We start from the raw sequence: 13333 nt of genomic DNA, 5'->3' as shown, positions 1-13333 counted from the left end.
TTCAATATGCAAAGTCCCAGGGGAACAGCTGAATTGCCACAGGTTCCTCTCGCGGCACCACTAGCAATTTTCCCAGATGAGGCCATGTCCAGACAGATATTTAGTAGTACGATGGTCAACCTGTAGTACAAAGAAGGCACAACATGTGCCAAAACAGGAGCCGCTCTTAGAGTGACGCTCCTTTCCAGCCATGTAGGAGATCCCAAGTTACTGAGCTTGCTCTATGATGGTCACATGCCCTAATTGGGGCACAACCACTTTAACATTATATTGTGAGCAGTCTTCCTGACAGTTCTTAACAACTACAAATTAATGTTACAAACTTTTCTATGCCTTTCCAATAATTCAGTATCAGCGTCAACTAATGTCAGATTAAAGAAATGTTATTTTTCAAGGTTTAACCATCATTTAAATGCTAGAAAAAATGATTACATTAATTTTTTTCATAGGATATTTAAAGAACCACTCCGGCAAAGAACAGATTTTTCCATCCCTGCCGCAGTCATCAAATTACCTGTCATACTCTGAAGGTCTCATTTGTGTATTGCAGCTATTTCCATGCAGTGCAGCCTCCTGTCTGATACTTATCAGGCATCATCTTGATAGTGAAAATTTTGCTTTCACTTCACATCAATCAGCACAGCATTAGCTACAGGTTTTACTATTTCTACTGGCTGGGTAGACAGTTCAATGTTCAGTACCTTTTATATTCATCTAAATAGGCTACAGACCATAAGTATAGTCAGGAGGATGAGCTGTGATCACCTCTATTATAACGGTGTGATAGGAGTGTCTGCCTCCCTCTCTAGGCAGTTTCTGTGTTCAAGTCCATGTAATAATATTATTCAGACTAAGGAAATGACTAGAAACTGAACACATAAACCTAAGTAAATCTGAGCTGGTCATGACCATCTGAGGAGGAGGCCAGGAGTTTTAGATATGAAAGGAATAAACTAACTAAGGCCTCCTTCCCACGAACGGATTTACGCCGCGTAAATTCGCGGCAAAAATCCGTTGCGTTGCCCCCTGCTATTAGGTTCTATTGAACCTAATAGCTCAATGCTCACGATGCGGAATTCCACCGCGGAATTTCGCACCGTGAAATCTCCCGTCCTCACCCGCAGCATGCTTTATTTGCCGCGGGTGTACGCGCTGACGGCTTCCATTGCAGTCAATGGAAGCCGTCCGTTCACGCTATCTCCCGCTGTAACCAACGGAAGATAGCGTAAAAAAAAAAAAACGCTTCCCCGCCTACCGCCGCGCGTCATATGACGCGGCCGGCGCGTCATATGACGCGGCCGGCGTGTCACGTGACGCGGTGGGCGTGTCACATGACGCGACGGCGGTGGGCGGGGAAGCGTCTTCACGCTATCTTCCGCTGGTAAGTATGGGGTCTCTGGGGGGCGCCATGACGGGCTTCATTGCGGAATATTACGCGGCAGAGCCTGTCACGCTCGTGTGAAGCCGGCCTAAGGCAACACTAGCCCAGTTAGATATACTAGAGGAATGGCTACATAGTAAATGAAGAAGAATTTCACTGGAGTGGCCCTTTAAAATCAATTTGACCAAGACACTGAATTGGATGTCTGAATCAGCCAATTACCTTAATGACTTCATGCAGAATTAATTCCAAATGGTGAGAGATAATCACAAGATTTTAAAGGATTGTCCTACCAAAAGAAGATATTCACTGATCCTACCAATCAGATTTATTATTTTCCATTGACTCCTTCTGTTGTTCACCTACTGTTTTGGTCTAAAGTGAACAGTAGGTGACCATGTAATTAAGAAGAAAATGATCTTTTTCTCTGTTGTACTAATTAACCTCTGACACAAGAGATTTAGAAGAACCTGCCAGGTAAAGTAACCCGTCTCCGAATAATGTTAACTTTAAATGGCTACTAATTGTGTACATAGTGAGTGGATGCACAGGAAAATAGAGTGAGTCCAGGTAGGAGAAAAACTCTATATTGAAAAAAAAAACAGCCAGACATAGGTTCACAAGAAGCAGGTGGCGCCTTACATATTTCAGCCAAGCATGTTGTCCTTAATCATAGACACCAAGGCACATGTGAGTAACACTTAAATCACAATAGACAGCCAATCGGGCGCTTGAAACAAAAAAAAACATGACACCAAAAGGAGAAATCTAATAACAAGAAAAACAGAATAAAAATAAAAAATAGCTAAAAGTGCAATAAAATGAAAAATCATTGCTGTGACACAGGACAATTTTGTTTTGTGTGAACAACTAAATAACAAATACATCTGTTATGTCCGGACACAGTCTGAATAGCGAAGCCAAGAGGACCATTCAATTCGTGGTCAATAATCATGCTGGGTGATAATAAATGCTGCAACATTTATTATCACATAGTATAATTACATTGCATTGAACCATCCTCTTGGCTTCGCTATTCAGGCTGTGTGAAAAGTGGACATAAATGGATTTATTTGTTGTTCACACTTCAAAGAAATTGTGTCGTGTGTCACAAAAAAAATAAATAAATTTCAGCATAATTGTCTGACGACATTCTGATTGAAGGCTGTACAGCTCCAATGTCGGAAAACGTCCAACAGGGTATTCTTAATGTATATTACTGGCCGTTCTGTTGTCGGGAGCCTCTCCAGTACGTCCCATATTGTAGTACTGTGTCTAGCCAGTAGATGGCGCCATTGTATAATGGCAGAAAGAGAAAACCCCCTAGGAAACTCTAAATCCAAAGTTGGATTGCAAAGGGTTAATATATAGACTGCAATAATACTTTTGTGGTTTATCTCATTACAGTCTATCCTGCCAAGTGCAGTATGTTGGATGTACTGCTGGGAAAGAAAAAAAATGTATCGGCCGTTTCATCCCATTTCTTTTTGGCTTACAAAGGAGATTTTTCTTTCTTACAAGTCTGCGGTGTTTAAAGAGTTAACTGCCCATTACGGGGTGGAAATCATTATCGCAAACTTCTTCATAAAAAAACATTTTGGATGCAAATTTTGCAAACCTATAAGCCGCATGGTTTTATTGCACTATTAGTTATTTTTATTCTGTTTCCTTGTTATTAGATTTCTGCTTTGGTGTCGTGTGTTCTTGTTTCAAGCATCTGATTAACTGTCTATTCTGATATAAGTGTGCATTGATGTCTATGATTAGGGGAAACATGCAAAACGGCACATGCTCTCTGTTCCTCTATGTCTGGATTTTTCAAGAAAAAGAAAGTTTTTATCCAATGGTGGACTTAAGGCCCATTTACACACAAAGATAATCTTTCAAATGTCTGAAAGATTGAACAATTTAGCGATATTTATGCATAAAGTGTTAATGACAATTAATACTTTATCATCTTCATTTGCATGTAAAAGGGCCTCCAGGAGCTGTTTGCAGAGCCCAGCGTGTGATTAATCACACGCCCAGCTGTGCACACATTTGCATTGTTCTGCTCGCGGCTGCCGGCAGATTACAATGTTATCTGCCGTCTCCCGTGGAGATAACAGCCTGTAGTCTACTGACAAATAAATGTGTTTGATTTACATGTCAGTAGCTAAAGGATGGATTTTATGTTCACCTTAAAATCATCGTTCAAACGTAAAATGCACGATGAGCTAACATGTAACGATTACTGATCATTTTTGGTCATTTGAACAAATTTTGAGCGATAATCGTTACGTGTACATGGGCATTTACTCTTTTCCTGTGCATCTGTTGTGGTTTCCAGCCAGTCCTTGCATGGGAGCGATTGCAGAGGAGCCGCTTTCTGGTTTGCATTTCTATAGTGAATGGATGAGTCCAAAGCCTAAAGGCGCCTTCAATGTAGATTGTGCAATTAGCCACAGTCTTAGAATCAAGAAAACAATACGACTAAATGATGAAGTCATTTATCAAGCCATTTGGTAAAATCAAGTCATTACACAGTTGCCAATAGAAGGCAGCCACACGGTATACTCACTTTCTGTCTCCTGTTTCACGGCACTCTCTTTTCGAGGCAGCGTAGCTGGTTTGGATTAAGTTGCAAGCACCAAAGACAAAGATGCATTAGAAAACAGGCATTTAGCGAAGACCATGCACAAGAGGCACTAGTTAGGCACTAGTTGGAAAGAGACATGCAGAAGACTAGATTAAGCAGATATGGTTAACTTAAGCTGTAAACAGTTACATGGACAATTCAACGTATAACTGTTGTAAGGAGAGACGCAGTCACACTTTCTATTAGAGGTACGCAGTCATTCATGTAAGATGTAATGAAGTTAAATACATTTCAGGTATGGGAAAGATATCAGAAGAGACAAGGATGTGACTGATATGTCTTTAAATGCCTGTTTAAAGAACCAATGCATCCAATGCATATTTACATAGCAGCAGAAATTGATCCTACCACCTTCACCTTTCTGGCAGCTACTGCAGATATTCTTATATTCTAGAGACATATAAGGCCACTCACCTACCCAGCAACCTACTGATAAGGGGCAAATACCCTGAAATTGTGTCTGCACGTGCTTAGGTTTTCCTTCTGTTACAAGGCTTGTTAAAATGTATGACATTGACTTGCAGGAATGCTCCCCTCTAATAGGTGGCGCTGTAGAGGCATTGTTCCAGCTTTCCATTTGCATACATTTCCCAGAAGAGCATGCATGACCTGAAGAGCCTCCCCACACCTATTAGGTGCTCTCCCTAAGAAGAAACTTTTCCCCTTCCGACCCATGTCATAGGCCTCTCTCCCAGCAACCTGATGAGGGGCAAAAACACCTGCCTGTACATGCTTATCTTTTCCTTCTGCAGAAGACTCTGGCTTTGGCTTATATTCCCAGTCAATGTTGCATGGTTTGTTAAAAAGGTCTGATATTGACTTGCAGGACTGCAACCTTCTAACAGGTGGCGCTGTAGAGGCATTGTTCCATCTTCCCATTTGCAGAGACATATAAAGAATACAAATAAACTGATGACTTTCCTTTCTAGAACACTTGGAGTATGTCCACACAGGGTGGAAACATATGCTACAAATCCACAGCAACATCTGCAAAAATAATTCACCCCTCTACATTGAAAAGGGGCGAAATCTGCAATTAAAAGCCACAAAAGAAATGGCCACGCTGTGGATTGACAAGTCCTCCCCATAGATGGATTTTCAATGGATGAGATTTGTTCATATGTCACTCCCATGCCTGGTACCGTAATCTGTTGTGGATTTTCCATGTGCACATCAGCACAGATAATCCACAGCATTTTCAGTACTTGTGGACATGTGCCCTAACTGTTCTGGATCAAAACTGGTCAGTAGGTAGTTAGGTAAGAAATAGGACAACACTATGAATGTAAGACAAGGGGATTCTGACTTCAGGTGAACATAGGGTGTATCCATTAAGCTTAGTGCACAATAATGTATCGACTTTCTCCTTTACCGTGTTTATTGATTATTCTCGTGGAACCAACATTATCTGTATTAAAAGGAGAAAAACGTGTTGTGTGAAGAAAACTCAGACCAAGTAACACACAGCCACTAAGACCACCTTAAGTACCAAACCTAGCCATACTAAGCCCCAAACTAGCAACACACCTCCACGCATCAGCAAGCAAGTCATGGAACAGCGGGTGCAAAGAAATCCATGACATCCTAATGAGTTTAGAAGGCCCATGAAGGACAGCACACAAGCTGAACCGCATCCATTGTTACAAGCATATGCTTTAGAAAGTACAGCAAAGTAAACCTGCCAAAGTTCCAATACCTACAGACGTCTAGTCTGAGACCTCCAGAAGAGTCAAGAGCAGGAGGCCTTAAGCCCCCAACTCCAGGCCTGAGAGTTGGCACTTTGGTTTTGTTGGTTCTGCTTTTTTAATGGACGTTGACTAAGACCATTCAGATATTTCTGGCACTACCATCCACTTTTTAAACAAAACCTGGAAGTGATATTATAGACCTGTCTAAGCTAACATGGTCCAGTCACATAAACTCATCAGATTTAGTGAAGCTAAAAAGCTTACCAAACTTCTTTCCTTCTTTGGCAACACCAGTCATCTTGTTTTTAGCCACATCGAAAAAGTCCCTGATCTCTCGGTCATATAATCGGACTATATAATCGATATAGTTCTGAAAAAAAAAAAATACAATGGGATTTAGTTAACGGATTCCATTTTAAACCTTAAAAGGGAACATGTCAGGTACTTTATGACAGCAGCATAAGTGGTAACAGACGCACCAATTCCAGCGGGCAGTTGCTTATAGGGCAATGATGTGTAGCTTTCTTGCACTTGCATGGCCAAGCAGCCCCTCCCTGCATGGGATAGGTCAACTTCCGCAACACCCAGGAGCAGAGTATTCACAAAGTGCCGCTCACCCTGCCCGCAGCCAGTAGTTGACATTTTTTTCAGTATGCAATTTGACAGGCAGAAAACTGTTAACTAAGGCAGGTGGGCGTTGTAAGCGGTACCTAATCCATACGTGAGACCTGGCACTTTTCTGGCTATTAGGCCGGGCTTACATGGGCATATGTTTACCGTGTAGTGTGCGAACTCTGTATGCCCCTTTGATACACAGTAACTCACAGGCAATCAATTACATTGCCTTAGACCTCATATCCATGGGGACGCACGGATTTCGCATGTGGAATCCTGCATGGAATCCACCTGTGCCCGCAGCTGGCGACCCCACGTACCTGTGCGTATCTTATTCTGTACTGTGGATTCGCCGGCCAAGTTTTTTTTTCAAACTCCTGCTTTTCCCGTGGAGTCTACAGCCTGTCCACAATGTCAATGGAAGCCGTCCGTGCAGGAACCGCAGTAAAATGGATCATGTTGCGATTTTTCATCCGCGAACGAAACCGCAATTGGTTTACGCTCGTGGGCATGAAGAAGCATTTTACCATAGCATGCTATGGAGAATTATTGCTGTAGAATCCGGAGGCGGACGCCCGCTCTGGATTCCACAGCAAAATCTGCCTGTGGACATGAGGCCTTACACAGTTCCGACATGCTAATTTGATCGAAACTGCGAAATACACGTGCACAAAAAAGAAAAAACACAGTCTGTTCCATTTTGCCACGTATATACACGAGATAAAGCCCATTGTTCTTCTTTTTACAATTTCTCTATAGACAAGAGGCGTTGTAGGTTTAGCGAACAGAGAACAGATTGGCAATTACAGATATAGCAAAGTTTAAATTGATGCTTAATGTGTTAAAACAACTTTCTGGTTACAGTTTATCCTTTCAATTGCTTTACAAATGGTTTGGTTCTGTTAAGAGTTTAGAATAGTTTTTCAATGGCTTAAGATAAGTTGTGGCAGAAAGTTAAACTTGACTGCATCTGAATGCCCAACAATAAGTAATCCAAGTTCAACAGACCTTGGTAAGTCCCTCGTATCTGGTATACTCAGTGGTTTTCAGCCACTCCATCAACTTGGCATATCGCAGAAGGTCACGATGAAAAGGATGGTGGTTGGGTAGGGTCATTTCCACGGAAAGGGTGGACGTCTGATCATAGCCCTTTTTGAAAAACATCAAAAAAAGAGAAAATTATTTTCTGTTACAACAGTCATCTTACTTATTCGACGTTCCAACACAGGACTTGTGACAGATTGTGAAAAACTTCGATCCAAAACAAACATTGATCCATATAGAAGTATTAGAGAATATCCCAGAAGCATCACTACACATAGAAAGCTCTACAAATCCAGTACTGTACAAAACACTGCCTTATACACAGCATACTTGGCCTCCATAAAGCTGCGGAGCAAACATGCCTCACGACTCATGAATTAGTCACAGCTTGCTAAAAGAAGTAGACTTCTATTTAGGTCTGTAAGGTGGAATGAAATATGAAATACCCATCAGAATTATACTCTCACAATTAATTATGCGTCACTGTAGAACGGCTAGATACGGCCTATGTTCAGCAGAGGTACAGGCGACTACCGTGCTGTGAACTTGTATTCTAAAGATGTGGCCTAGTTTGGGCCCTAAAGGGTTTTCCAGGAATTTACTCTTGAGGGCTTGTCTTCAGGATAGGTCATCAATCGTTGATCGACAGGAATCCAACATTCGGGATCCCTGCCGATCAGCTGATCGTCTGACCCACTGCCAGTGCAGTGGAGCAAGATGTTCGCTTCAAGATCAGAAAGCTAAAAGTTTAAAGAAGGCATTGCTCCAATTGATTTCAATAGGAGGGATGTGTGCTATTACAATTCTAGCTCCAATCCCAATATGGACCTCCGGCTAGGCTACACTGACAGCGGGCTGAAGGATCAGATGATTGGCAAGAATCCCGAGTGCCAGACCCCTGCCAATCAACTACTGATGACCTACCCTGAGACTTAGTAAATTCCTGGAAAACCCCTATAAAAGTAGAATTTATAGGGTTGACGATGGGAAGGTAGCCTGGCACAACACTCTTATGGAAGCTGCTCTTAAGTGCATTTAGAGATATGCTTTACAGTAGCCATATGGACCATAGGAGCCTGCAGACTGGGGATTACTCCTTGTAAATGTTGCATCCTGTGTAATCCATCTACAGGCGTTACCTTTCTGCTTGTGACGATAAGCAGATGACTGCTAACGAGTTCTTCCTACAGAATAGGAAGTGTCAGTCTATTATTAGGCTCAGTGGTCAGTGTAAGAACTGAAGAACTGAAGGATTTCAGGATTATATTTAAATCTAGATAGGGACACTGAAAATTGCCAAGCAAACAGCACAAAAATGGTTTTAAAAACATTTAACATAAAAGTTTGATTTAAAAATTGCCTTTTTTACATTCCCTTTAAATGGGATTGTTGGGGATTCTTTTTTTTTAAAGATATTCCCCAAAAATAGCAAACAAGCTAACACTCACTACTCCTGGCCCCTCAAGACCTGGTTGAGCATGGAGGTCTGTGATTGGCTGCTAAATATTAGAGAACTGGAATGGCCGCCATGGGAGATACAGGGCCTGGGAGAGATAAGAATTAGCATTTTTTTGTTTTCCTTTTTACCATGGGGAACATCCTATTAAGAAACAATTCCTTTCAAAAGGAATCTGCCAGCTGGAACATGCTGTCCAAAGTGCAGGCATGCTGTTATAGAGCAGGAGGAGCTCTATATACAGTCATATACAGATAGCTGTCAATCACTGATAGCTCCGCCCACTGGACTCTTCAGCTCAGAATGTGCAGAAATAGAATATAATACAAGTTATACTGAATATTTATATAATTGGTCTGCTCGGCTCCTCCTGCTCTATAACATCATGCCTGCAGTTTGGACAGCATGTTCCAGCTGACAGACTCCCTTTAAGAATGCTGTGTTTTTTTTGTTATCTGCACATTTTGAAAAGCCATAGGTCCCCGCCCCCCCCCCCTCCCCTTCTATTGTTTTAGACATATGAGGGCTTGTCTTCATGGAATAAGTGGTAATTGTTAATGGCCCCATTTTAATGTAATTTATTGAAGAGCTTTTACTAATAAGTGTTCATGGCAAAAATGGAAAGAAAACCCATTCTTCCAATATTTTAGGGCTTGTTTATAAGGCATACACCGTGAAGTATAAATAATAGAACTTCTTTCTGCAGGTCTTTACAATCATGGTCATAACAGATTTAGGCATATATTTATTTTACTACTTTTGTGCACTAAAACCCCCTTTTTTTTTTTTAAAGGATTTGTCTTTTTATTGAGAGACTTGTGTTCAGTGCCCCAATTTATGGTGATACAACATTCTAATTACTTTTGATTTCTGTTTTTAGAAGGCAGGATGAACAAATAAAGCTGCTTTTATTTATATATGTATTTTAGTGCACACAATGCAGGATAAATAAAATATTCCTTTTTTTACTTTTGATTTTCTTTTCTGCCCCTTAGCGTTCCAGTAGTACTTCTAAAACATAATCTCATTCCTAATGACAGTCATTAACCCCTTCCTGGTCCAGGACGCAAGTTTACGTCCTGGCAGCAGGGTACTTCCCGCACCAGGGCGTAAACTTACGTCCTGGGGATAGCGCGAGATCACATATGATCTTGCGCTATCCCGCAGCGGGAGCCGGCTGTCAGTCAAAGCCGGCGTCCCGCTGCAACAGCGGGGGGGCATCTGAGATGCGACCCCCCGCTATTAACCCCTTCCCTGCCGTGATCTATGTAGATCACGGCATGGGAAGGGTTCACAGAGGGAGCGCGCTCCCTTTGTGAAGTTGCCGGGCTCTCGCAACAGGACACCAGACACTGGCGTTCTGCGTAGCCAGTGCCTGAGATCGCCGTATAAGCGATAAGGCATGGCAGGGCAGTAGCCCTGCCATGCCTTATCACAGCGATCATCAGGGCAGTGTTGTAAGTACCCCTGGGGGACACAAATTGGGTAAAAAAATGAGTTGGAAAAAAAAAAAAAAATGTAACAAAAAGTAAAAAAAACCCCTTTTTTATGCTTTTTTTCTCATATTAACATAAAAAAGGGTTAAAAAAAACATTAAAACCCCACATATTTGGTATTGTCGCATCCGTAACGACGCGTACAATAAGCTACACATGCTTTTGAGTGTGCACGGAAAAAGCGTTAAAAAAAAAAAACGCTAAAAAACTGAGGCACACTGTGGATTCTCTACTTACCTGTCCGTGTCTTTATTTTCTCCTCTGCGGATGTGTGTGGGAGCGCCGCTGCCACACATGCTCAGTGGAGATTTTTTATTTTTTATTTTTTAAATCTCCTGCTTTCCCACAGAATCCGCGACCCGTCCGCAATTTAATTGCAGACAGCCCGCAAATCGGACAGCTTCCATTGACCTGAATGGAAGCCGTCTGTCCGTGCGGGATCCACAGCAAAATGGAGCATGCTGCATTTGGTTTTCTGGACCAGAAGGACCGCAAAACCAATCCGCATGCTTTAATTAAAGGGGTTGTCCCGCGGTAGCAAGTGGGGTTAGGCACTTCTGTATGGCCATATTAATGCACTTTGTAATATACATAGGGAGAAGACCCATCTGCGCAAGCGCGTCTAAAAAAGCAAGAAGACACCGAAATTAGACGGAGCCATGGAGACGGGGGACGCCAGCAACGGAGCAGGTAAGTGAATAACTTCTGTATGGCTCATATTTAATGCACGATGTATATTACAAAGTGCATTAATATGGCCATACAGAAGTGCCTAACCCCACTTGCTTTCGCGAGACAACCCCTTTAAGCTGCAAACACCCATGTCTTCCTACGGGCGGCTTGAATCGCAGATCGTCGGCGCGGATTCCACAGTTCAATACTACGCTAGAAAATAGTAAATGGTTGCCATGTTGTTCCTTTGCATCATCTCATGACTGGACTCTCCTATGGCCCAAGATAATTTTGTACATTTAACACAAAAAAACTCCATAGCAAAAATTCTCATAAAAGATGATTTCCAACCTTGAAAACGAGTCAGTACTTAGAACTGCATTCTACTGATAAAAGCTTCCAGGGCCAGACAAGAAATAACAAAAGGCTACTTTCCACTGCATTTTTTATGATCTGCTTAATGTATGGAACAAGATGGCTCCTCCAGCAAGTCAGATGTATCTGTAGGCTGCCACTTACCAGGCTTAAGTTGGCATACAGTTGTTTTTTCTGGATGGAATAGTGCAGCTGACTGTTATTCCATCCATAGGCATCCTGTAAAAAATGTTTACTATACAAGCCTATGGCGCTATACAGCATCTTCCAAGGCAACCATTTAACAGATATGTCATGAAGAGCTCATGATATATCCGTTAAACGTATACCACTATAGTCTATGGGTTACAGATGCAGAAACAGAAACCCAACAGTGGCATCCATTGCATATAGGCTATAATAGCATCCATTTTTGACTACATCGCTCCATCCTGGGGTGTTGCCTACATCCCAGATAACAAGATTCAGATGAAACCCAGAATAGAACCAAAGACCTTCACTCATCAACGGAGGCCAATAAGGTCTTGACTACACTATTCTATCCTCCAAACCAAGAGAAAACCTTGTAAAACAAAGACCTTAACCCTTTCCAATCCACTGTCTGACGTCTAAAGACATTCTGATTGAAGGCTGTACAGCTCCGATGTCAGAAGACGTCTGGCAGGGTATTCTTACTGTATATTACTGGCCGCTCTGTTGTCCAGCATGTCACATACCGCAGTACTGGCTCTAGCCAGCAGATGGCGCCATTGTATAATGGCAAAAAGAGAAAGCCCCCTAGAAAACCTTGAATCCAAAATTGGATTGCAAAGGGTTAATGGTTTCTGTTTGACAAGTGAAGGCCTGTGGTTCCATATGAATTTTGTCTTTGGGGATTTAGGCAGAACCCTGGAACTGTAATCAAAAGTATGATGCGATTGTTCCAGATAGGTCAAACACCCTGAACGGGAGGGCACTTTAGCGCCCGACAGCCTTCCCAACGCTTATCGCCCCTGTGCTTTCACATGGACGTAAAAGTCGAATGCAGGTGTAGCACGCTGGAGATCCTTCCGGCCAGCCGCCTTCATTCACTGCAGAAGCAGTCTATCAAAGATTGAACGAGAAGTTGCTTGCTGCTGGCTTTATTTCAGTGAACTAATGAGTGATTTCTTCTTCATTGCCCCATCAGAGTGGCTGTGAGTTTCATGTGACTATTCGCCCCATGTAAAGTCTTTGCAAACTTTAGCACACTGGCCACTGAAAATAACCGTATTTATTAGGTTCTTACAGGAAATATTAGCAGTTGCTGATAGAGACACAAAACCATTAAAGGAAATATATTTTGCTATTTGTTCATTAAACACAAAGCGATTCCAAGAAGACCAGTCAGGAGGTCACCGGCTTGTTTTCTAGTCTTCACCGCAAACATAAAAATGATGAATGCACATTGCACAGAGAAAAAGGTTAATTTCCTACTTACTTTCCCATCTAATGCTTCTTGTTAGGAAACTGCGCAGAGACACACGGCTAAGTATCTAATAACAGGAACATTATGCAAGCCAATATCCAAGACAAGCTTCAAGGCCCAAACAGCTTGTACAAGCCTTATTCATATGGCGTTCTTCACACCTGGATTACTCCCCGCGCCCTACTGGATTGTCCACCGCTCCAAAGGCAGAACACATACCAAACTGGAGTGCAGTCAAGTCCAGAAGCCATGTTAATCATTGACCTTAAAAGGGGTTGGTGCCACGTTATAACGGGAGAGGGGATAAATTAGGGATAAATTAATGATCAATGAGAGTCTGACCGTTGGGACTCCCACCAATCCTGAGGAAGGGGGTCCAGTCGGTCCCCCAGTGAATTGAGAAAAGGTTGCATAGGTGCATCACTACTGCACTTACTTCAATGACAGCGCCAAAGACTGCCGATGCACTTGAACTCTGTAATCTCCGGCGCTGTCAGAATGGGGCATAACTTTATAACTTG

At 42.3% G+C, this 13333-nt stretch overlaps 1 protein-coding gene across 6 annotated transcripts in view; it reads right to left on the bottom strand.

Annotated features, from left to right (window-relative positions):
• EXOC1 (exocyst complex component 1) overlaps window positions 1-13333 on the bottom strand; it is a 66054-nt gene that overhangs the window by 34367 nt on the left and 18354 nt on the right. For 2 of the 6 annotated variants that reach the window (XM_066573359.1, XM_066573360.1), the window contains 4 exons: window positions 7331-7471; window positions 5972-6077; window positions 5392-5427; window positions 3942-3986 (listed from right to left, as the gene is read on the bottom strand). In XM_066573359.1, the coding sequence (XP_066429456.1) occupies window positions 3942-3986; window positions 5392-5427; window positions 5972-6077; window positions 7331-7471 (328 nt within the window). The remainder of the gene's footprint in view (window positions 1-3941; window positions 3987-5391; window positions 5428-5971; window positions 6078-7330; window positions 7472-13333) is intronic. The other 4 variants (XM_066573361.1, XM_066573362.1, XM_066573363.1 and 1 more) reach the window with 2 other exon arrangements.

The sequence above is a fragment of the Eleutherodactylus coqui genome, chromosome 7 (assembly GCF_035609145.1).
Source record: "Eleutherodactylus coqui strain aEleCoq1 chromosome 7, aEleCoq1.hap1, whole genome shotgun sequence".
NCBI classification, from domain to species: domain Eukaryota; kingdom Metazoa; phylum Chordata; class Amphibia; order Anura; family Eleutherodactylidae; genus Eleutherodactylus; species Eleutherodactylus coqui.
Note: the sequence above shows the minus strand (reverse complement) of the source record. Positions and strands in the feature narration are given on the sequence as shown.